Source organism: Rana temporaria, chromosome 7, assembly GCF_905171775.1.
Source record: "Rana temporaria chromosome 7, aRanTem1.1, whole genome shotgun sequence".
In the NCBI taxonomy this organism is placed as follows: domain Eukaryota; kingdom Metazoa; phylum Chordata; class Amphibia; order Anura; family Ranidae; genus Rana; species Rana temporaria.
This window is the reverse complement of record NC_053495.1, coordinates 15,111,975-15,138,102: the sequence shown is the minus strand read 5'-3', so window position 1 is coordinate 15,138,102 and position 26,128 is coordinate 15,111,975. Positions and strand designations below refer to the sequence as shown.

The window sequence follows — 26,128 nt, the reverse complement described above, 5'->3', positions numbered from 1 at the left end:
TGACTTCTCACCAGGCGGGGCCTCTAGTAAAATTTGGGGCCCTCCGCAGCTTTTCGGGGGCCCCCCAAGCAGCTTGCATAGTGAGCCTATAGGGCGGATCGGCCCTGCACTCATACCACTAAAACCTATCACTATACAGGTAGGTGGGCAGATCTTCGGATCTGCGACTTTCCACACATTGTAGTAATAATAATAATAATAATACATTTTATTTATAATTCCCTTTTCATCAAAAGATCTTCAAAGTGCTACAAATCAAAAACAAAAGAAAAATAAGCAATTTATACAAAGAAACATTGCAATGATAAAGCGGAGATCACATCTGTGTGGCAGGGAAGGGGTTACACCAAACTTGCAGGGAGGAGATTAGACGACTCATCGGGATTGGACGATCAGAGGCGGTATTGTAATGAAGTGGGTGGGGCCAAGAAGTGATTATATAACAAGCTACGCAGATTGGGAAGAATAACAAAAACAAAAAAAAGCGCTGACACAGTGTCACTGAGATCGGCCAATCAGGTTCCAGCTGTCACTGTGTCAGGCTGGGATTAGGAAGGAAAAGGGGGTTTCTTGGGTGTAGATGGAGGAGGAGGATTGGTTACAATGCCGTCGGTGTCCGCATGGAGTAACGCCCCATTCCCACCCGAGCGATTATCTGCGCGAAGCTCAAAAACGCTGGAGGAGAAATAATCTTTGATTCTCTATGGAGACGGTTCACATCTCCGTTCCAAATCGCATGAAGCGCAAACAAGTTCTGGAGCTTTTTTTTTTGTCGCTCAAATTGGGCAGATTTGGGCGTTTTTGGCACGTTTGTATTTCCATAGAAATGAATCGAAACGCGCCTTTTGCCTGCTTTTTATTTTTTCTCCGCTGAAAAAAGTTAAAAAATAAAATAGTAATAATATATGAATAAATACATTTAAAAAAAAATACAAAAAATCGTCATAAATAAGTAAAATAAATGAATAATATGTAATAATACATTAATAAATAATAATTAACCTCTAGCCTTAAAAATATTAATAACATTATTATTATTAATAAAATAACAACACCCAAACTTGAGCAAAAAAAAATACATTATTAATAATAATAATATTTTTTTGTGTTAGGGTGTCAGGATCACTAATTTAACCTTCAACCTACCGCTAATTTACTCGAGAGCTAACTACCTACCGCGGAGCGAAACCTACCTTACCGCTAATTTACCCGCGCGGAGCGCAACCTACCTCCCGCGGAGCGCACTTAACTGCTGGTCTCAGACTAGAGCAGTGTTTCCCAACTCCAGTCCTCAAGGCGCACCAACAGGTCATGTTTTCAGGATTTCCCTCAGATGAAACGGCTGTGGTAATTACTAAGGCAGTGAAACTGATCAAATCACCTGTGCAATATAATGGAACGCCTGAAAACAAGACCTGTTGGTGTGCCTTGAGGACTGGAGTTGGGAAACACTGGACTAGATAAAAGTTCCCATCGCGACAGACAGTCCTGTACTGAGCGCAAGCCACGCCCACCCCGGCCTTTCCTTGCAGGCCGCTAGCCTCAATTGGCCCGCCCCCCCTTACGTTCCCCTCTTCTAATTCGTCCGAATTGCCATCCGTAATTTGCATAGACACGCCCTCTTGCTGATGAGTAGAGAGGCTCCCTCCTGCAGAGGGCGATCAGACGGGCTGCATGGGGGTCATCCGCTGGTCCTGAGTCTGCATGGATGGGGGTGGGGAGGGCAGAATACTGCAGAGGGGGGGGGGGGGCACTATTTTTTTTTTCTATGTTAAAGGAAAGCTATAGAATTTTTCTTTACATAAATATTAACCAATCATATTTATGTAATTAATACTATAAAGCCATTCTGTAGCAAAAAAAAAAAAAAAGAAATAAAAATTATTATTTATTTATTTAACTAATTAATTTATTCATCAATAAATGTATAATTAATGAATAAATGTAATGATTATTAAATATAACAATGTAAAATGAATTCACGTAAAATCGATTTTATGTCTTTTATCAGGTTCCTTTTATTTTTTGTTTATTTATAGATTTTACATTAATTAATTTTACACTTAATAATTATTACATTAATTAATTATAGATTTATTGGTGAAATAATTAATTGGATTAATAAATAAATTTAGGACATTAAAGCGGAGTTCCACCCACTTTTACAAGGTGGTCTTAAACTCCACCCCTTTTGGATATCTATTTTTTTTTTTTTTATTGTTAATTTTTTTCTTATCTACCATTTTAGAAAGAATAAATTTACTTCCGTCAAAGCCCGGCCGCGGCGCAGTACGTCACGTCCTCTTCTGCGGCGAGCCCTTCCTCCTTCTCCCCCCGCTGCCTTCTGGGACCTATGTGTGTGTCGCAGAAGACAAGCTGGCCATTCACAGAGCGCCGCGCAACTTGCGCATGCGCAGTAGGAAACCGACTGTGAAGCCTGAATGCTCCACTTTCCCGATTTCCCTTAGTTGGAATGGCGGCCCTTGCACCTGAAGTCGGTGAATGAATCGGCCTCGGGGGGGGGGGGGCAACATCATGGGCTCCCTGGACAGGTCAGTGTCTTTATTTAAAGTCAGCAGCCACAGTACTTGTAGCTGCTGACTTTTTTTGCAGCTGGAACTCCACTTTAACCACTTCAGGCCCGGGCCAATTCTGACACTTCGTTTCTACATGGAAAGATCATTTTTTTGGCTAGAACATTACATAGAACCCCCAAACACTATATATATTTTTTTAGCAGAGACCCTAGAGAATACAATGGCGGTCATTGCAACTTTTTATCTTGCACGGTATTTGCGCAGCAATTTTTCAAACACTTTTTTTGGGGGAAAAAAAAAAAAAACAGTTTCATGCTTAAAAAACACAAAACAGTAAAGTTGGCCCAATCTTTTTGTATAATGTGAAAGATGAAGTTACGCCGAGTAAATAGATACCTAACATGTCACGCTTCAAAATTGCACACGCTCGTGGAATGGCGCCAAACTTTGGTACTTAAAAATCTCCATAGGCGACGCTTTCATTTTTTTTACTGGTTACATTTTTTGAGTTACAGAGGAGGTCTAGGGCTAGAATTATTGCTCTCGCTCTTAAGTTTGCGGCGACGCCTCACATGTGTGGTTTTAACACCGTTTTCATACGTGGGCGGGACTTGCGTATGCGCTCTGTGCGAGCACACGGGGGCAGAGGCACTTTAAAAAAATAAATACAAATTTTATTGTTAATTTTCCTTATTTTTTTTTTTACACTTAAAAAAAATAAAAAGTTTTGATCACTTTTATTCCTATTACAATGTAATAGCAATATGGCATGACAGATCCTCTTTACAGTGAGATATGGGGGGGGGGGGGTCAATAAGACCCCACATCTCACATCTGGGAAGCCTAAAAAAAAACGAACACCGATTCACAGCCAAAGTGGCGCCGTTTTTTTTTTTAATGCAGAGGCCGGGCGTGACGTCATAACATCGCGCCCGGCCTCCGACGATCATAGAGGCTCCGGCAACCATCTGGCCTGCCGGAAATCTTTGTGATCAACATCCGGGGCCGGCCGTTCCCGTCACCGACTTACCGATCGCACAGGTGAGTCGGGAGATAATAAATATTCCTAAAAAAGATATAAAAAATTTATTTTTTTCCTCAGTTTAGGCCGATACGTATTCTTCTACATATTAGGGTGAGCTGAGCTGCCGATTCATTGATGGGAGGAGGCAGCAAGATACACAGCTGAGCGACTGCTGGGGAGAGGAGAGGTGAGCTGAGCTGCTGAGTCACTGCTGGGAGGTTGGAGCAGAGCTGCTGTTGGAATGACTGAACTTCAAGAATGTAGCATACAGCTACAGAAAGGTTTCCTTTAGGCTAGGTTCACACTGCTGCGAATTTGCTGCGATTTTACAGCTGCGATTTTGCTGCGATTTAAGAGACATCTGTGCAGGGTTCAATGTAAATCGCGGCCCGAAATCGCAAAGAGTAGTACAGGAACTACTTTTTGAAATTGGTGCAGCGCCGCACCGATTAGGACAGTGCCATTGCCGGCAAATGCCGCCGATTTGAGATGCGATTTCAAATCGTACCAAATCGTACCCAGTGTGAACCTGGGCTTAATCTGAGATACATCACATTACTGGTAACAAGAAAAATACCCAACCAAATCTTTATGCACTGGATCAGATAAAAAAAAAAAAACACAAGATGAAAAACAGAGCAGAGGACGTTATAATCAATATAAACCGAATCTTTATTAAACAGATAATAAACATAAACTAGATCTTTATTAAACATCCATAAAAGGATACAAACTATTAGACCTCTTTCACATTGAGGCGTGGAGCCGCGGTGACGGTATAGCCGCGTTATTTGTAGCGCCGATATACCGTCGTATTTACCGCGATATTCGGGCGCTAGCGGTGAGGTTTTAACCCCCGCTAGCGGCCGGTATTACCGCGGTTTCCTATTGATTTCAATGGGTAGGCGCGGTAAACACACCGCTCGAAAGATGCGGCTAGCAGGACTTTTGGAGCGTTCCTGCTACCGCACCACTTCAGTGTGAAAGCCTTCGGGCTTTCACATTGAAGCCTGCAGGGCATGATTTTTCATGCGGTATAGCAGCGCTATTTTTAGCGCTGTACCGCATGAAAAACGCCGCAATGTGAAAGGGGCCATAGTGAAAGGTTCTTGGACAGCCAAGGTTAACCACTTAAGGACCGGAAGATCCCCGTTCTCTCTTCAGGAAGCGATCGCGGGTCGCCTGCAGGCACATCAAGGACGCAGGCCAAGCGCAGCGGCTCCAACGTTGCACAGCGGGCGCGCCGTCCCCTATACCCCTTAAAGCGACCGCCATATAGCTATGGCCGTATAACAATGTTGGCTGGTCAGCAAGTAGTTAAAGGTTAAATGCACTTTAATACAAACCTAACTTACCCTCCCCCTCCACAGATCCATTACTGACCTACCTTGATCTAAACAGAAGTGGTTCAGCTGTTTGTTTACATTCAGCAGTGAAAGTCTTCACTGTCGCGTCCATGCTTGCACATTACACAGCAACAAAAATGTAATTAATCGGATGGGAATTTTTTTTTTTTTAGGCACTATAGAAATATCCACATAAAATATAAAAACATAAAATTACATATTTTATATGTACATAACTAAAAAACACGGTCATGATAGACGAGATGAAACAAAAAAAGCTGATACTTACCTTAAACCAGTGGTCATCAACTCCTGTCCTCAGGGCCCACTAACAGGCCAGGTTTTAGGTATTACCTTGGGGAGATGCAGACTAGAATACTGCAATCACTGAGCAGCAAATTATATCACCTGTGATGTATTTCAGTTATCTTGCAAACCTGGCCTGTTAGTGAGTCCTGAGGACGGGGGTTGATGACCACTGCGTTAAACCACCATAAGGAATCATGAGCAGACAAGAATAGCTGCCATATATGATAAATAAATTGACGCGTTTCGATTCTTAAAGGGGTTGTAAATGTACAATTTTTTCCCCCTAAATAGCTTCCTTTACCTTAGTGCAGTCCTCCTTCACTTTCCTCATCCTTCCATTTTGCTTTTAAATGTCCTTATTTCTTCTGAGAAATCCTCACTTCCTGTTCTTCTGTCTGTAACTCCACACAGTAATGCGAGGCTTTCTCCCTGGTGTGGAGTGTCGTGCTCGCCCCCTCCCTTGGACTACAGGAGAGTCAGGAAGCCCTCTACGTTGCAGATAGAGAAAGGAGCTGTGCGTTAGTGGGCGTCCTGACTCTCCTGTAGTCCAAGGGAGGGGGCGAGCACGACACTCCACACCAGGGAGAAAGCCTCGCATTACTGTGTGGAGTTACAGACAGAAGAACAGGAAGTGAGGATTTCTCAGAAGAAATAAGGACATTTAAAAGCAAAATGGAAGGATGAGGTAAGTGAAGGAGGACTGCACTAAGGTAAAGGAAGATATTTAGGAAAAACAAAAATTGTACCTTTACAACCCCTTTAATTAATATAGATCTTCATCAGTGGGTCAATGTGGTGAATTCTGAAATATAGATGAATATAGACATCAAAATCATAAAAACAGCAATAATGTTATTTAAAAAAAAAATGCATTACATAAGGATGCTTGTGAGTGTCCTTATGTAATGCGTTTTTTTTATTTATTTACAATTATATATATATATATATATATATATATATATATATATATATATATATATATATATATATATAATTTTTTTTAAAACTGCATTACATAAGGACACTCAAAAGCATCCTTATGTAATGTATTTTTTTTAAATAACATTATTGCTGTTTTTATGATTTTGATATCTATATTCATCTATATTTCAGAATTCACCACCATATTGACTCATGAAATAGAAAATAGAAACGCGTCAGTTTATCATATGTGGCATCTTATTGCCTGCTCATGATTCCTTATGGTGGTATAACTTTGTTGGATATACAAATCATGATATTTTCCGTTTTATCTGGTCTACCACGACTGTGCTTTTCAATTATATAAATAAACATGTCATTTCAGGTTTTTATCTTTGTTCATGTGGGAATTTCCACCCAGCCAATAATCTTACAATTTATACTGGTGAAAATAGGGAATATGGCGCTTACTAAACTAAATAAATCAATTTACAATTATTATAAATCAATGAGTCCTGTGTAAGTATGTGCAAAAATTGCAAATGACAAATACAAATAAACTATTGCAAATAGCAAAAAAAAAGTGTGCAAAAATAACAAATAAAGTGCAAATGACAATCCAGGAAGTTTATTTGTTATTTTTTGCACAATTGTGATTTGTGACACTTTTTTTGTTATTTGCACTTGTTTATTTATATTTGTCATTTGCAATTTTTGCACATTTATTGTTTGCACATATTTACACAGGACTCATTGATGTAATTTATTTATAATCATTTTAAATGTATTTATTTAGTTTAGTAAGCGCCATATTCCCTATTTTTCACCATTTACGTTCAGTGTGAGAACACCTTTAGAGCCGGTTCACACTGGGGCGGCACGACTTCAGGGGCGACTCGTCAAGGCGACCTGAAGACGACTTCAGAGGCGACTTGCAAAATTACTTCTGTATAGAAGTCAATGCAAGTCGCCCCCCGAAGTCGTACAAGAACCTTTTTCTAAGTCGGAGCGACTTGCGTCGCTCCTATTAGAACAGTTCTGGTGAATAGAATGGGACGCGACTTGTCAGGCGGCTGAGTCGCCCCAGTGTGAACCGGCTCTTATGTTGGCAGCTACTTGTTTAGTGTTAGTTATTCCTTCACCCTTGTGGTTTGTGCATTAGTATCCTTTGCATACATTACAATTTATACTACTAGTAGGGATGTGGCACTATTAGGCCTCTTTCACACTGGGCGGATCAGTAATGATCCGCCCTGTGCACCTCCGCTTGCTCAGCGGGGATCGCTCCGTTGATCCCCGCTGAGCCGGCGGATGACAGGGCGGTCCCCGCACACTGTGCAGGGACCGCCCTGTCTTTTCTCCGCTCCCCCTATGGGGGGGATCGGATGAACACGGACCGTATGTCCATGTTCATCCGATCCGATGACGGAAGGAAAAGTAGGTTTTTCCTCTGTCACACTTTGGCGGGTCGGATGTCAGCGGGCATGTCACCGCTGACATCCGCGGCTCCATAGAGGAGCACGGAGCGCCCGTACAGGCCTGCAAAAAAAAAACGACAGACGGACCTGTACAGGCACTCAGTGTGAAAGAGCCCTTAGTCTGGCCTGGTTGGTTGATAAATGCACATTAGACAGATTTCCAGGTGTAGCAGGACAGCGAACATTTGCAGAGCTGGATGTAAAAACCGGAGGCAACGGCCGTTGGATTGAAGCCAGTATTCATCTCTGGAGGGGGGGTGGGTAAGATGACAGAGGATAAGGACACTTTGTTTTCAAAGTTTGTGTAAAATTCTGTTTACAATCCTGGTACCATTTCTGCAAAATGGGAAGCAGAGTAACCCGACCAATCGGATTGTTTTATTTCCAAAGAACGGAAGTAAATAAAAAACGGGAAAACTGCTGGCAAAGACAGCATAATGCTTGTTGACGGGAACAGCCATTGCGCGAATTGTAGCACGCCATCTGCGCCATCATCTCTTCACCCTCTTCGGAGAAGGCTCCCCTTCTTTCTTCAGCCACTGGTGCATTAACCCCGCGCTGGTCTTTTTTGGTGACACCGCAAACTGAGAAAGTTTTGGGGACTTCAGCAGACCTCCTCCCGACTCTTCTTTTTTTGGAGATTTACTCTGCAGCCATTCCAACATCTTCTTACTGCTGGTGCTGAGTGCCGGCTCCTGGGCGGGGAAAATAACTATGTATGAGAGAAGATAAAAAAAAAGTAACATCTCAGAACACAAAGAACATCTTGGTTACATAATGACCTTTTTGGGTTTCAGAACGATGGGAACGATGCATTCCGGGGCGTTGTTGCGGGAGTTGTTCACTACGGTGGACACGGGGTGGTAGGTGACGTTTTCAGTGGGGTGAATGAGTTTAAGTGCTTCTTTGGGAGGCACCTCCCCAAAATCCAACCATTTCTGGATCTCCTCGTCTCCATCCAGTATAGCCGGCATTCTGCAAACAAAGCAGGTGACAGGAGACATGAGACAACCGTACATTACAAGAGAAGTAACTATAAACAAAATAAGATATGCAATTCAAGAAATGGAAAGGCTGCTGTCCTTGGCCCCCTGAAAATGATAGTTTCCTGGCTGTGCCTGTCTTTAATTCCCTGATGTAAGGAACGGCTCTATGGGGACCCTGATGCAATACATATACATACATTATTAGGCAGATCCAGGTATAGTTACGCCGGCGTATTAGTAGATACGCCGTTGTAACTCCGAATTTGCGCCATTGTATATATTTAAGCGTATTCTCAAATTGAGATACGCTTAAATGGTGCTAAGATACGACCGCCGGCGCCGTCGTATCTTAGCTGTCTATTTACGCTGGCCGCTAGGGGCGTGTACGCTGATTTACGCCTAGAAAACGTAAATCAGCGAGATACGCCTATTCACGAATGTACGCACGCCCGTCGCAGTAAAGATACGCCGTTTACGTAAGGCGTTTTCAGGCGTAAAGATAATCCACCAAAAAGATGGCGCAGCCAATGTTAAGTATGGACGTCGGAAACCGCGTCAAATCTTTCAATTTTTACGTCGTTTGCGTAAGTCGTCCGTGAATAGGGCTGGCCGTAATTTACGTTCACGTCGAAACCAATAAGTCTTTGCGGCGTAATTTGGAGCATGCGCACTGGGTTAGGTCCACGGACGGCGCATGCGCCGTTCGTTCAAAACGTCATGTACGTGGGGTCATGCTTAATTTACACAAAACACGACCACCTCTTCCACATTTGAATTAGGCGTGCTTACGCTGGCACATTTACACTACGCAAGTTGTTTGTGAATACTGTACTTGCCTCTCTAACTTCATACGCTACGCCTGCCTAAAGTTAGGCACATCTACCTGAATCTGGATATATATATATATATATATATATATATATATATATATATATATATATATATATATATATATATATATATATATATATATACACACACATACATACACACACACACACATATACATATACACACACACACACATATATAGATATACATACACACACAGTGAAACTTTGGATTGCGCGGTTAACGAGCGTTTCGCAATACAAGCATTTTTTTTTTTTTTAATCCTGACTCTGTTTGCGAGTATTTGTTTTGCAAAACAAGCAGGATTCAAGCCTTTGTGGTATGCAGTACCGCATTTGGCCAGAGGTGCGTGGGCGCCGGAGCCGAGCAGGAAATACTCTGTTCCCGAGCCTTTCAAAGGGTTTCCAAGTTCAGCCGAGCTGTCCCTGAGTATTTCTGAGGCTCTCTGGCGCCCCCCCCCCACCTCTGGCCACATGCGGTATTGCATGCCATAGAAGTCAATGCGGAACAAATTATTTTCGTTTCCATTAAATTCTATGGGGAAACTTGCTTTGATATGCAAGTGCTTTGGATTACGAGCATTCTCCTGGAACGGAATATGCTCGTAATCCAAGGTTCCTCGGTATATATATATATATATATATATATATATATATACACACACACACACACACACACACACACACACACATAGATATATAAAAAAAAACACACATGCACATATATTCTATACATGTGTATGCCCCGACCAAGCGTATGACTTTCTTTACTTCGCTGCTATGGGCTCTAGCCCCAGATCTTTTGTAGACCTAGCAACGCCCCTGCCCAACACCAAAGGATTGAGGGTTCCGGCTCATTCACAGACAGAGCATTGCACGATCTCCCCTCTGTGAGCTCAGCCACTGCGCATGCATGGTCTTTAAAGAAGCTGGCGCACTTGACTTTGAGAGAATGCTTGTAATTTATCCTGGATGGGGGAGGGGTCATCTACATTGAGCTTTTGCAGACAGGCAGTCGACACCTACATGTATTGAATGACACAGAAGCATTTTTTTTAGCTGAAGAGGGGATTGTAATGTGTTTGGGACGCTGCAGTGCATGGCGGGGCTGTGGAAAATGTCCCTAAGACCCCTTTCACATTGAGGCGTTTTTCATGCGGTACAACGCTAAAAATAGCGCTGCTATACCGCATGAAGGCTTTCACACTGAAGCGGTGCAGTAGCAGGACCGCTCCAAAAGTCCTGCTAGCCGCATCTTTGGAGCGGTATAGGAGCGGGGTGTTTACCGCTCCTATAGAGCGCCTTCCCATTGAAATCAATGGGAAACCGCGGTAATTAACCCTTTTTTGGACGCTAGCGGGGGTTAAAACCTCACCGCTAGCGCCCGAATATCGCGGTAAATACGACGGTATAGCGGAGAGAATAAGATTTTTTATCATCTGTGCCCAGTCTTGCCACACAGAGTTAATCCAGCTCTGAGCAATCCTCTTTTTATTTTTTCAGGGAAATAAAACAGACTTCCAGATAAAAACCAAAGTCCTTGCTTGAGTGACAGGTTATTTACATATCTCGTGCACTAGCTTGCAGACAAGCACAGCTTCTGTAAAAAGTGCTCAATTCACATCCCCCTCCCCTCTTCCCTCCAGCTCTATGTATATTCTGATGGCCGTTGCATTTTCTCATGGCACTGAACCGCAACTGTAACCATATTTTGAAAACATTTAATCAAAACACAGGGGAGGGGATGTGAATTGTGCACTTTTTTTCAGAAGAAAGGACTTTGGTTGTCTGGTTTTGTCTGTTGTATTTCACTGAACAATAAAAGAGGATTGCTCAGAGCTGGATTAACTGTGTGGCAAGACTGGGCACAGATGATAGGAAATCTTATACTCTACATTAAGACATAAAAAAAAAAAATTTACATCCACTTTAACTGGGCATTCAGCTTTTCCAGGTGTTGTGCTCAGACAACACTCTGCAAGGAGAAGACACTGAAATGAAGTGAGGTTGTGGTACATTCTGCCATCTTCTATACAGAATTCGTTTTTTTTTTGGTTTGTTTTTTAGAGCTCTGTGTTTTTAATGTCAGTAGTGTTATAGAAGAGGAGGAGGAGTCACAGGCACTGTGGTTGTTACAAGAGTTCAGCCGGCTGGATGGAGGAAGAGAGATGATCCGCTTCACTGAGCACTGAGTCAACAGGAGAGGCGAACACAGCGGAAGACCTCCACCAGAGGAACACAGAGAAAGGCTATAGAAACAAAAACGGCTCATCACTTTCTCCCGAGAGTGGCGGATCACTAAATGTATGAATCTGCTCTGCCCACAAAACCGCAAATTGGAGTTTTCAGATATGAATCGAGGTGGTAAAAAACATTTTATTCTGTTCTGTACCAGCTTTCCATCACTGCTCTGTGGTAATGGACATTGATTACTCCTTGCAGACGGCAGAGGCTCCGGACATCTCTAGATAAGAAGAGACTTTCCATTCACTGGACTGAGAACATTTGTAAGAATGGTAATCATTATAGATCATAATATTCAGTCACATTTAGCTGGACTCATTCTGTAATGATGAAGACGTTTTGTAGCTTCTCCAAGCCACAACTTCAGTTCTAATTAGTGTCAGGAATATGTAAGAGAGGAATTAAAGTGATACAGTACTAAAGTCTCTTGTTTTGTTTTTTTCTTCCTCTTCTTCTTTAAAAATAACAAACATGTTATACTTACCTGCTCTATGCAGAGGTTTAGCACAGAGCAGCCCCCGATCCTCCTCTTCTCAGGTCCCTCGCTGGCTCTCCTGGCCCATCCCTTCTGTCGAATGCTTGCTATGGGGGCATCCGAACCGCAGCTCTATGTGTCAATTTGTAGCCACGGTTAATTCTACCCAGTTTACCTCACTCTCTTCATAGGCGTTTAAAACACACTGCTCCATTACTTCTGTCTTACTTCCTGGACAGACTTTAGGTTATGACACAGGAAGGGGTTGACCAGCTGAAGGTAGATAAAACAGGGTGTGTGCTAATGAGATCAGCTGGTCATCAACTTCTTCCTGTGTCATGACCTATAGTCAGGAAGTAAGGCAGAAGTAATGGAGCAGTGTGTTTAAACAGCTATGAAGAAGAGTTAGGGAAGCTGGAGTAGAATTAATGGAAAGCTTTTATTTTTGCAAAATAAGTACAATGAAGCGGAGTTCCGCCCAATTTTTTTTTTTTTAAAAGTCAGCAGCTACAAATACTGCAGCCGCTGACTTTTAAAATATGGACACTTACCTGCCAGGGCGCCCATGATATCTGCCCCCAAAGCCGATCTGTCCCTTGGCTCTTGGGTGGAGGCGCCGTCATCTTCGGTAAGGGAATCAGGAAGTGAAACCCTGCGGCTTCACAGCCTGGTTCCCTACTGTGCATGCGCAAGTCCCACTGGTCCCTGCTGTCTTCTGCTGGACCTGTGTGTCTCCCAGAAGACAGCGGGAGGGGCCTGACATGGCGTAGATCACTGTGAGCCTGCGGCGATCTATGCTCGGAAGTGGGAGCAAATACCCGGATTAGACGGGTATCTGCTCCCCCTCCCCCCGAAAGGTGCCAAATGTGATACCGGAGGGGGGGGGGGGGGGGGGGGGGGAGGATTTCCGAAAAGCGGAAGTTAAATTTTTGGGCGGAACTCCACTTTAATGCTATATTGGTACATAGGAAACATGGAATTTAGAAGGAAAAAAAAAAAAGAGACACGGTAGTGGTAGATCAGCCCTGCCAGCAATGTATTCTCAGCCAGCCACGCTCCCTTGATGCAGGAGGTCATCCTGGGTAAGCTTTGGTGATAGCGCACACCCTGGTGGGTGACATCACTGCCCCACCCACATGACAGTGGCCTGGTAACTGGACAATGAAAAATCAATCAGCATCATCTGTGCTTATATAAGCTTTCCACAATTCACATGGACTATACACAAGGCCTACTCATTTCGGGTTTTTATACTTGCCGGTCATGTATCCAGTTCATGGCCTTGGATGCGTCCACTGTAATTACTGTGTAGGAATACAGAGGCTCCCCTCCGTTGGGTGGCTCCCAGCAGTCAAACAGTCCAGCCATAGTGAGTAATCTGCTGCCACCACCATCAGTAGAACTCTTCTCATCTGAAGGCTACAAGGAGAGTGCAAAACAAGAACCATCAGTCACACTTGTTTTATGGAAGTAATGTCTAAGTTGTTAGCACCTTAACCACTTAAGCCCCGGACCAATATGCTGCTAAATGGCCAAAGGCGTTTTTACAATTCGGCACTGCGTCGCTTTAACAGACAATTGCGCGCTCGTGCGATGTGGCTCCCAAACAAAATTGATGTCCTTTTTTCCCCCACAAATAGAGCTTTCTTTTGGTGGTATTTGATCACCTCTGCGGTTTTTATTTTTTGCGCTATAAACAAAAATAGAGCGACAATTTTGAAAAAAATGCAATATTTTTTACTTTTTGCTGTAATAAATATCCCCCAAAATATATAAAAAAAAAATTTTTCCTTAGTTTAGGCCGATACGTATTCTTCTACCTATTTTTGGTAAAAAAAAAAAAAAATCGCAATAAGCGTTTATCGATTGGTTTGCGCAAAATTTATAGCGTTTACAAAATAGGGGATAGTTTTATTGCATTTTTATAAATTTTTTTTTTTACTACTAATGGCGGCGATCAGTGATTTTTTTCGTGACTGCGACATTATGGCGGACACTTCGGACAATTTTGACACATTTTTGGGACCATTGTCATTTTCACAGCAAAAAATGCATTTAAATTGCATTCTTTATTGTGAAAATGACAGTTGCAGTTTGGGAGTTAACCACAGGGGGCGCTGAACATTTTAGGCTTCACCTAGTGTGTGTTTACAACAGTAGGGGGGTGTGGCTGTAGGTCTGACGTCATCGATTGTGTCTCCCCTATAAAGGGGATGACACGATCGATGCGCCGCCACAGTGAAGCACGGGGAAGCTGTGTTTACATACGGCTCTCTCCGTTCTTCAGCTCCGGGGAGCGATCGCGACGGAGCGGCTATAAACGAATAGCCGCGCCGTCGTCCCGGATCCCCAAGGGAATCCGCCCGCCGCGGGGGGGGGGTCCTGATCGGACCCCCGACCCGCGCAAGGGCAAGGACGTATATATACGTCCTTCTGCCTGTCCGTGCCATTGTGCGGACGTAAATAGTCGTGCGGCGGGCGTTAAGGGGTTAAAGTCAAACTCCAGAAGACAGGAACACATATTTAGTAGAATAAGGAAGGACAGGAACATTTGCCAATGTTTAAAGCTGAACTCCAGCCTTCCCTTCAGGCTCCTCTCCTATACTGATATGGCTTATTCTAATTTCACTGCACGCTGTGAGCTTCTCACTTTGTATATTAGGTGCTAAAGCAAGTCATATAGAGCCCGCTTCATTACCTGGCTGGAAGGCGTCCAGCATCATTTAGCGGTTTCCTCCCTAGGGAGGTATGTGGGAGTGACGTCATCATGGCTCCGGCGCTGCGATTGGCCGGAACCGAGAGGACGTCACTCCCGCGCATAAGCCGCCAGTCACGGCATGACCTCCTTTAGAAACACCATGATCGCCGTTTCTAAAGTGCGCCTGTGTGGCACAAGTGGCGTTTCTAAAGGAGGTCATGCCGTGACTGGCGGCTCCCGCGCTCATGCACAGGAGCGACGTCCTTGTGGTTTCGGCCAATCACAACCTTGAAGGGGTAAGACTTGTGCCTGATCCCCCGGGGCGCAATGCTCCTGACAGGGGCACATACTAGGGCCAAGCTAGACAAAAGCCAATGAACCTACCAGCATATGTTTGGAGTGTGGGAGGAAACCGGAGTACCCGGAGGAAACCCATGCAGGCACAGGGAGAACATTCAAACTCCAGGGAGGAGTTTTTTTAATCATGGAAGCTAGGCATCACGTGCAGGCATTATCCAGGGAGGTCTTTGTGCAACTGCAACCTGCCTAAGAGTGCATACTCCTCCAAACTGACACCCAACCATCAAAGCAAATTTTTAAAATTGCATAACTGCTCCCAAGAGCTTGCCCACTCTTTGCATCAGAATTGAGCGCTCAAGTGGAGTACAGACGAAGGGTGCTGTGATGTGTTCAGAGGCTATGAACAGCACCCAGCTGGACCATTAGTCCCCCTCATCAGCCACAATATACCTGCAGTGCATAGAGAATCACAGAAGCAGAAGGTAACAAGGTAATTTAGTGATTCCGGGTAGATACCTGTTCGGCTTTAATTGGTGGGAAATATATATAATATGGCTGTTTTTCACCATCCTGCCTTCTCCACTCAAAGAATCCATCTGCTAGAATCACACAGCGCTTTCCTTTAAAGAGCGGCCCCTGTGAAGAGACATCTAGAAAATTAGAGACTGCATCCTGAACACCTTTTCTAAACTAATCAGATCGCAGGGGTGCTTATCACCAATTAGGGAGTCACCCCCTTTCCCTCCTACCACATAAATAAGACAAGTAGTGAAAGATCCACACGAAAAGATATTAGGACACATGTATCATATCACAGAGTGACACTGTGGATACATCCAAATATAACACGTGCCGTGTCCTCATAGGAAGTTATAAAAAGAGAACAAATAGAGGGGCTATTTTAGGACTTTGTAGGCGGTCTGTTACTGTGCCTACAAAGTCCTGAAATAGCCCCTCTATTTGTTCTCTTTTTAACCACTTAAGCCCCGAGCCTGTTTTTCAGATTCGGGATTTAAAAGACTAAAACTGTTTTTTTTGCTAGAAAATTACTTAAAACCCCCAAAAATTATATCTTTTTTTTTTTCTAACACCCTAGAGAATAAAATGGCGGTCATCGCAATACTTTTTGTCACACCGTATTTGCGCAGCGGTCTTACAAGCGCACTTTTTTGGGAAAAAATTCACTTTTTTGAATTAAAAAATAAGACAACAATAAATTTGGCCCAATTTTTTTATATATTGTGAAAGATAATGTTACGCCGAGTAAAATGATACCCAACATGTCACGCTTTAAAATTGCGCCCGCTCGTGGCATGGTGTCAAACTTTGACCCTTAAAAATCTTGATAGGCGACGTTTAAAAAATTCTATAGATTGCATTTTTTGAGCTACAGAGTAGCTCTAGGGCTATAATTATTGCTCTCGCTCTAACGATCGCGGCGATACCTCACTTGTGTGGTTTGAATACCGTTTTCATATGGCGGCGCTACTCGCATATGCGTTCGCTTCTGCACGCAAGCTCGTCGGGACGGGGCGCTTTAAAACATTTTTTTTTTTGTTTTCTTATTTATTTTTATTAATTTTATTATCTTTTACACTGAAATAAAAAAAATAAAAAAATGATCACTTTTATTCCTATTACAAGGAATGTAAACATCCCTTGTAATAGAAACAAGCATGACAGGTCCTCTTAAATATGAGATCTGGGGTCAAAAAGACCTCAGATCTCATATTTAGGCTTCAAAGCAAGAAAAAAAAAAAAAAAAGAAAAATTTGTCATTTAAAAAAATTACAAAAAAATTGTCTCTTTAAGAGGCGTCACTTCCGCCCAGCAGAGCTATGAGGACAGGTGGGGGCCATCTTTCCCTCACTCAAGTCCTCACTCTCCAGGCGGCAACATCCGATCTCCTCCGCCGCTACCGACGGCTACGGTAAGCGGCGGAGGGCGCGGAAAAGCGGCGGGAGGGGGGGGGGGCCCCTCTCCCGCCACCGATAACGGCGATCTCGCGGCGAATCCGCCGCGGAGACTGCCGTTATCGTTTACACGGCCGCCCACTGTAAAGGTGGATATCCCGGTTCTGGCAGCAGCTGCTGCCGTTACCGAGATATTCAGCTTTAAAAAGAGGACGTATATATACAGTGGGCGGTCGTTAAGTGGTTAAAGACAAATCTCCAGCCTTCTCCAAGAGAACGACGGACACACACAGAAAAAAAAACTACAAAGAAAAACGAAAGAATTCTGACCTTGTACAAGGTTTTCTCAGCCATGGTGTCGCTGCGGCAGTTGCTGGTGTTGTACTGCATTTTGGAGGGGTCGGTTTCGGTGAACCAGGAAGGGATAAGACCCCAGCGCATGGCGGCAAGAACTCGCTCTGATGAGTCGGCATCCTACAGGCAGAAAAATAAATCACGATTATGTCATTAGTTCAAGAAGGAGTTCAAAGAGCAATGCCAGGGAACAAGTAAAATCAATCGGTAATCGGCGCATTCTAGCCAGAAGAGACTGATAATGTGCCAACGTTAGACGTACCCAATGGTTTACTGTAAAGTGTATCTAAACCCAAGTACAAATATTTTACAGATGGCAACCTACCAGTCCTTAGATGTGCCAACTGCAATCATTTTTATTTTTCCTCCTTGTTTTCTTTTATTTCACCCTGTAATCCTGCAAGTAATGTTCTTCCAGTCCTAGGAGCACAAAGCTCACTCACTGTACCTATAGAAGAGTGTTGTCACCCTGGGACAGATAGGCCGAGATTCACAACCGAGATACGCCGTCGTATCTCTGTGTTGCGCCGTCGTATCTATGCGCCCGATTCTTAGAATCAGTTACGCATAGATAGCTGTTAGATCCGACAGGCGTAAGTCTCTTACGCCGTCGGATCGTAACTGCATTTTTACGCTGGCTGCTAGGTGGCGCTTCCGTCGAATTCCGCGTCGAGCATGCAAATTCGGTAGATACGCGAATTCCCGAACGTACGCCCGGACGACGCAGTAAAGTTATGCCGTTTACTTTAGGCTTTTTCCGGCGTATCGTTGCCCCTGCTATATAGTGGCATAAGTGCGGCGTAACAATGTTAAGTATGGCCGTCGTTCCCGCATCAAAATTTTGCGTCGTTTGCGTAACTCGTCCGTGAATGGGGCTGGACGTAATTTACGTCCACGTCAAAACCAATACGTCCTTGCGGCGTATTAGGAGCAATGCACACTGGGAGATTTCCACAGACGCCGCATGCGCCGTTCGTGAAAAACGTCAGTCACGTCGGGTCACAGAACATTTACATAAAACATGCCCCCCTGATCCAAATTTGAATTAGGCGGGCTTACGCCGGCCGATTTACGCTACGCCGTCGCAACTTACGGAGCAAGTGCTTTGAGAATACAGCACTTGCCCGTCTAAGTTGCGGCGCCGTAACGTAAATCGGATACGGTACGCCGCCGCAGAACTACGAGAATCTGGCCCATAGTGTTTTAGGACCAAACACCCTTCCCCTTCTCTTCTCCAACACACAAGGAAGGTGTTTTATAGTTCCCAGAAGCCCAGCACAGACAGAAGCAAAGGAGGCTATGAAAGTCATAATGTGCCACCGCTAAAGGCGCTTCCATCTTCACCTGGTCTGTCTTCCTAGTTCGCGGGGGCTTCGGCGATATGAGCAGTCGAGCCAGAGATGACGCCACTCCTGCGCTCACCGTTTATGGCGTGGCTCTGAAGAAACCGCACCAGTATGCCGTTCCTTCAAAGCGCATATGCCGTTGACATCGCCATGGCTGCATCTAAAGTAAGTATCTCCTAAATGGTGCATGTTTTGGAGATATTTACTGTACCTATAGCTTTCAAACAGAGAGCACTAGAAGAATTTCTTCTTTGTCTCTGATGGAGGAGGAGAGGAGGATGAGAGTGTTATAAGGCATGCATGTGCCTCCACTGTGGGGACACTCATTAGTTAGCGTTAGGTACCACAGATACCAGCGTGCCGCGGCGCGGCTCTATGGCTTACGCACACATTTGCAAAGATGATGATATGTCCTTTGCCTTAGTGCCGTCCTCCTTCACTTACCTCATCCTTCCATTTTGCTTTTAAATGTCCTTATTTCTTCTGAGAAATCCTCACTTCCTGTTCTTCTGTCTGTAACTCCACACAGTAATGCAAGGCTTTCTCCCTGGTGTGGAGAAAGCCTCTTGAGGGGGGAGGGGCGAGCAGGCAAGTCAGGACACTCTCTATTTTGCAGATAGAGAAAGGAGCTGTGTGTTAGTGGGCGTCCTGACACTCCTGCTAGCCCCCTTCCCCCTCAAGAAGCTTTCTCCACACCAGGGAGAAAGCCTTGCATTACTGTGTGGAGTTACAGACAGAAGAACAGGAAGTGAGGATTTCTCAGAAGAAATATAGACATTTAAAAGCAAAATGGAAGGATGAGGTAAGTGAAGGAGGACTGCACTAAGGTAAAGGAAGCTATTTAGGGATTTTTTTTTTTTTTTTTTTTTTACCTTTACAACCCCTTTAATCTTAGGCAAAAGGGCAAGGGGCGGTTGGTAGCCTCAGCTGTCAGCAGTGCAATTTCTGCTACGGTCAGATTCCATTCTACAGGTCCCTGGCTGTCATACCGGTTCTCTAACCTAAATATTATGAGTCACTTACCGTACTGAGAACAAGCATGCAGATCAGTAGTTGTGACATCAGCGGATACTTGTTCCAGGACCACGACCCAGCAATAGCAGTCCACTCCATGTTTTAAACAACGGTTTAAAAAAATTGAAAAAACAGCTGCATTTTCATTCTGAAACCAGCTGTGTCATGTCTGTCCCTGCGGTTGCGGTTTACCGAAACCATACAACAAACTTAGCACTGGCCTTATTATTTTTAAACCCGAGAACAGCTGGTAAGCCGGCTACAGAACCTGACAAGGGGAGCTCTCAATGGCCACAATCTAACATTCATAATGTGTTTGGTTGTAAGCCCCCCCCCCCACCCTACCGAGACATGTTTACATATAGGTAAGCCTACAATAAGGCTTACCTATATGTACTGAAAACATCTAAACGTGCGCCGTTTAGGACAGGGATCCTCAAACTACAGCCCTCCAGCTGTTGCGGAACTACACATCCCATGAAGCATTGCAAAACTCTGAGATTCACAGACATGACTGGGCATGATGGGAATTGTAGTTCCTGAACAGCTGGAGGGCCATAGTTTGAAGACCCCTGGTTTAGGAGATATTTACCTTGACGTCATCGGCGCATGCGCAGTGAAGAAACGGCCCCTCCGTGCCGTTTCTTCCCCAGCATCCACGGCCCCAGAAGGAAATGGGGCAAAGATGGATGCTTCCACCAGCGTGGACATCGCAAGGCTTTGTTTTGAGTGAGTGAAAAACTTGTAAAGCGCAACACCTGCGAACTGAATCGCCTCTGGGCGCTGTTTCCATTCCATGGGTAAGGAAAAACCTGTTGACCTCAGAAGAGATGGGTTTTAATCCTTCTCCTGAAGGCCCAGTGGTCCGACTCTAATCGGATGGTAGTTGGTAGCGCATTCCACAGCCGAGGTCCCTGGACTGCAAATCTTCGATCTCTTTTGGACCTGTATTTGGCTTTGGGTATTTGGGGCCAGATTCACAAAAGGGATACGACGGCGTTTCTCCTGATACGCCGTCGTATCTCTGTTTCTATCTATGCGACTGATTCATAGAACCAGTTACGCATAGATATCCCTAAGATCCGACAGGTGTAATAGTTTTACACTGTCGGATCTTAGGATGCAGTACCGCGGCCGCCGCTGGGGGGAGTTTGCGTCGTAAACCAGCGTCGGGTATGCAAATCAGGAGTTACGGCGGATTCCCGACGGATTTTCGCGTTCGCTACGTCGCCGCTAGTCTAGTTTCCCGTCGCAAAGTTAGTCGTCGTTTTAGGTGCCCGAACTTTAGTCAGCAATCGTATTGCTGTCTAAAGTATGGTCGTCGTTCCCGCGTCGAAATTTAAAATTTAACGTCGTTTGCGTAACACGTCTGGGAGTACGCTACGCGCGTCGCCGTTCGACAAAAATTACGTCACGGCGGGAGTTAGGAAACGGAGCATGCGCAGCAGGTCCGGCGCGGGAGCGCGCCTAATTTAAATGGCACACGCCCATTTGAATTGGCCCGCCTTGCGCCGGAGGCCGCGGGGCGTAGTTTTCATCGCAAGTGCTTTGTGAATCAGGCACTTGCGATGAAAACTTGCGGCGGTGTAACGTATCTACGATACGTTACACCGCCGCGATTCTACGTGAATCTGGCCCTTGGAGTAGGTTTTCAGGTAAGTGCCACATAATGGGCTAGTATGCTATGCATACTAGCCCATTATGCTTTTGCAGGGTTTACTTCTTCTTTATAAATCATAACATTATTGATAAGGATCACCTTCTGAAAATGCTTCAAGGACAGGAGGACGGGGCTGTTAGACTGGGGACATTTGTTGTACGACGGCTTGTACTTGTCAGAATCGCCGTCCCGCCACCCAGGACGCTTTCTTTCTCCCTGTTTGTTTTGATATTCACAAGCTTTGCCGACGTCGTCCGGTGCCAGGGTACAGGCTGTGCGTCCGCACATCTTTGCTGCAGCCTTACAGAGACCTGAGAAAAAAAAGAAAAAGAATGACGACTGCGCATGATTTATCAACAAATTAAAGGGGTTGTAAAGGTAAATGTTTTTTTCCACTTTAATGCATCTTATGCCAAAAGGTGAAAAAACATCCGATGGTACCGCCCCCCCCGAACCCTCGTTTTACTTACCTGACCCCTCGAAAGTCCCGCGCGCGTCCACGTGATGGTCTTCGGTTCCCAGCCTGGCCGTTGATTGGCTAGGCTGGACGGATTGATAGCAGCGCAGCCATTGGCTGGCGCTGCTGTCAATCACAGCGGATGATGCGGCGCGCCAAGTGATACAGTCAGCGGCTATGCCCGCCGCTGTATCACGGGAGGGCGCTTGCAAAAGCTTTCCACCATGCGAGCTCGCATGATGGTAGAAAGCTTTTGCGAGGAGGAGCCGAGACAGCTGCCGAGGGACCCCAGAAGACACGAATCCGGGGCCACTCTGTGCAAAACGAGCTGCACAGTGGAGGTAAGTATTACATGTTTGTTATTTAAAAAAAAAAAAAATTAATGACCAGGCCATTTTTTGCAATACAGCGCTGCGTTACTTTAACTGACAATTGCGCGGTCATACGACACTGTACAGAAATAAAATGTGTGTCCTTTTTTCCCCCCACAAATAGAGCTTTAAAAAAAGGAAAAAAATATTCAAAAATGTAATTACCGTATTTATTGGGGTATAGCGTGCTCCCGCGTATAGCGCGCACCCCTAAATTTGCCCCGAAATTCCTGTGAAAAAAAAAAGATTTTTGTACTTACAGTTTGGTGTCTTGCGCGGCGGCCTCGTCGGGTGTCCTCTTCGTCGGGTCCGGCGTCCTTCTGCGGCGTCCTCCCCGCCGAGTTTGAATACTGCGCCGGCATATACCGAGCGCAGTACACTCGTGTATGGTCGGGCAGGCTCGGCTACTTTCGCGCTGACGTCCTGTACGTCCAGGACGTCAGCGCGAGACTGCCCGACTATACACGAGTGTACTGCGCTCGGTATATGCCGGCGCAGTATTCAAACTCGGAGCGGGAAAGCGGGTATCGGCGTATATCACGCACCCACGATTTTGCCCTGATTTTCAGGGCAAAAAAGTGCGCGGTATACGCCGATAAATACTAATATATATATACACATACACATACATACATACATACATACATACATACACACTTTTTGCTTTCTGCTATAAAATACCCAATATAAAAAAAAAAAAAATCGAATTTATTTATCAGTTTAGGCCAATTTGTATTCTGCTATATATTTTTGGTAAAAAAAAAAAAATCCCAATAAGCGTATATTGATTGGTTTGCGCAAAAGTTATTTTGTCTACAAACTATGGGATATGTCATTATTATTTTCTTGGTGCCTATCAGTGAGTTATAGCAGGACTGTGCCATTGCGGCAGACACTAACCGACACTTTTTGGGGACCAGTGACACCAATACAGTGATCAGCGCTAAAAAAATATATGCACTGTCACTGTACTAATGACACTGGCAGGGAAGGGGTTAACATCCGGGCGATAAAAAGGGTTAAGCGTATGCCTAAGTTGTGCTTACTCTCTGTTGGGGAGGGTGCTTTGACTGGGGGGGGGAGGCAAAGATCTGTGTCCCTGCATTGCAGAAATGCAGGATCAGTACATTCCCCTCAGAGAACGGCGACCTGCCTTGTTTATACAGGCCGATTTAGGTTCTGCTTGTGTTCCGGCAGACATCGAGTCCGCCGGATCCGCCGATTGACTCCCGCTGTGTCCAATCACTGTGGGAGCGAGTCACCGGCGGCGTGGGGTGCCCCAGACCCGCAGGTGTCAGATCACGTACTAGGTAAATAATCTGGCACAGAGAGGCCGCCATGCCACAGTAAATGTACGTGGGACGGTCGCTAAGCGGATAAATACTAACAAAAGAAAGCTGTGCGAAAATAAATATATAAAACAAACGCAGGTACAGTGTTGCATGCCGGAGTAATTGTTACTCACACTATCACAGCACTGACAACTGAAAGGGGTATGTATGCTGTACACAGGCCGGCAACATTGTATCGGTTTTTGCAATACTGCAAATATTTTTAAATCATTACAGGAAACATTGTTTCTTTTTAAATGCAGCTTCAACCCCCCCCCCCCCCCCCCCGGGGACACAGCTGAGACACAGCAAGCTGAATGAAATAAACAACATCAGGGGCAGAGGGCCAGAACCCCCCAGCGGCACTTCACACGACATCCCTATAAACCAGGAGGAAAAAGGGGCGTTGTCTACAGCAACCGGGTGTAGGATTTACAGTGTATGTACAGATACAACTTTTTGTTGTTATTGTTTTGGATGGGGAGTAGGTCTAAGTTCTTGCACGGCTGTACTGCACTACAGAGGAGGACTACAAGTCCCAGCATGCAAGGCTGTACTGCACTACAGAGGAGGACTACAAGTGCCAGCATGCAAGGCTATACTGTACTACAGGAGGACTACAAGTCCCAGCATGCAAGACTGTACTACAGAGGACTACAAATCCCAGCATGCAAGGCTGCACTATACTACAGAGGACTACAAGTGCCAGCATGCAAGGCTGCACTGTACTATGGAGGACTACAAGTGCCAGCATGCAAGACTGCACTGTAGTGCAGAGGACTACAAATCCCAGCATGCAAGGTTGCGCTGTACTATGGAGGACTACAAGTCCCAGCATGCAAGACTGCACTGTACTACAGAGGACTACACGTCCCAGCATGCAAGGCTGTACTACAGAGGAAGACTACAAGTCCCAGCATGCAAGGTTGCGCTGTACTATGGAGGACTACAAGTCCCAGCATGCAAGACTGCACTGTACTACAGAGGACTACACGTCCCAGCATGCAAGGCTGTACTACAGAGGAAGACTACAAGTCCCAGCATGCAAGGCTGCAATGTACTATGGAGGACTACACGTCCCAGCATGCAAGGCTGCAATGTACTATGGAGGACTACAAGTCCCAGCATGCAAGGCTGTACTGTACTACGGAGGACTACAAGTCCCAGCATGCAAGGCTGGACTATACAATGGAGGACTACAAGTCCCAGCATGCAAGGCTGCACTATACTATGGAGGACTACATGTCCCAGCATGCAAGGCTGCGCTGTACTATGGAGAACTACAAGTCCCAGCATGCAAGGCTGTACTGCACTACAAGTCCCAGCATGCAAGGCTGTACTGCACTACAAGTCCCAGCATGCAAGGCTGTACTACAGAGGAAAACTACAAGTCCCAGCATGCAAGGCTGCACTTCACTATGGAGGACTACAAGTCCCAGCATGCAAGACTGCACTGTACTACAGAGGACTACACGTCCCAGCATGCAAGGCTGTACTACAGAGGAAGACTACAAGTCCCAGCATGCAAGGTTGCGCTGTACTATGGAGGACTACAAGTCCCAGCATGCAAGACTGCACTGTACTACAGAGGACTACACGTCCCAGCATGCAAGGCTGTACTACAGAGGAAGACTACAAGTCCCAGCATGCAAGGCTGCAATGTACTATGGAGGACTACACGTCCCAGCATGCAAGGCTGCAATGTACTATGGAGGACTACAAGTCCCAGCATGCAAGGCTGTACTGTACTACGGAGGACTACAAGTCCCAGCATGCAAGGCTGGACTATACAATGGAGGACTACAAGTCCCAGCATGCAAGGCTGCACTATACTATGGAGGACTACATGTCCCAGCATGCAAGGCTGCGCTGTACTATGGAGAACTACAAGTCCCAGCATGCAAGGCTGTACTGCACTACAAGTCCCAGCATGCAAGGCTGTACTGCACTACAAGTCCCAGCATGCAAGGCTGTACTACAGAGGAAAACTACAAGTCCCAGCATGCAAGGCTGCACTTCACTATGGAGGACTACAAGTCCCAGCATGCAAGACTGCACTGTACTACAGAGGACTACACGTCCCAGCATGCAAGGCTGTACTACAGAGGAAGACTACAAGTCCCAGCATGCAAGGCTGCAATGTACTATGGAGGACTACACGTCCCAGCATGCAAGGCTGCAATGTACTATGGAGGACTACACGTCCCAGCATGCAAGGCTGTACTGCACTACAAGTCCCAGCATGCAAGGCTGCAATGTACTATGGAGGACTACATGTCCCAGCATGCAAGGCTGCACTACAGAGGAAGACTACAAGTCCCAGCATGCAAGGCTGCACTGCACCGGTATGCTGGGACTTGTAGTCCTCAGAGCCGCACACAGCCCGGTATGCTGGGACTTGTAGTCCTCCTCAGAGCCGCACACAGCCCGGTATGCTGGGACTTGTAGTCCTCAGAGCCGCACACAGCCCGGTATGCTGGGACTTGTAGTCCTCCTCAGAGCTGCACACAGCC

General features: G+C 45.3%; 1 protein-coding gene across 1 annotated transcript in view; it reads right to left on the bottom strand.

Moving 5' to 3' along the window:
• Nucleotides 1-7,672: 7,672 nt before the first annotated feature.
• HMCES (5-hydroxymethylcytosine binding, ES cell specific) overlaps nt 7,673-26,128 on the bottom strand; it is a 19,030-nt gene continuing 574 nt past the window's right edge. The window contains exons 2-7 of the mRNA XM_040358956.1: nt 21,556-21,767; nt 17,413-17,556; nt 15,686-15,805; nt 13,430-13,590; nt 8,398-8,590; nt 7,673-8,310 (exon numbers count right to left, since the gene is read on the bottom strand). Of these exons, the coding sequence (XP_040214890.1) occupies nt 8,107-8,310; nt 8,398-8,590; nt 13,430-13,590; nt 15,686-15,805; nt 17,413-17,556; nt 21,556-21,744 (1,011 nt within the window). The 5' untranslated portion in view covers nt 21,745-21,767 and the 3' untranslated portion in view covers nt 7,673-8,106. The remainder of the gene's footprint in view (nt 8,311-8,397; nt 8,591-13,429; nt 13,591-15,685; nt 15,806-17,412; nt 17,557-21,555; nt 21,768-26,128) is intronic.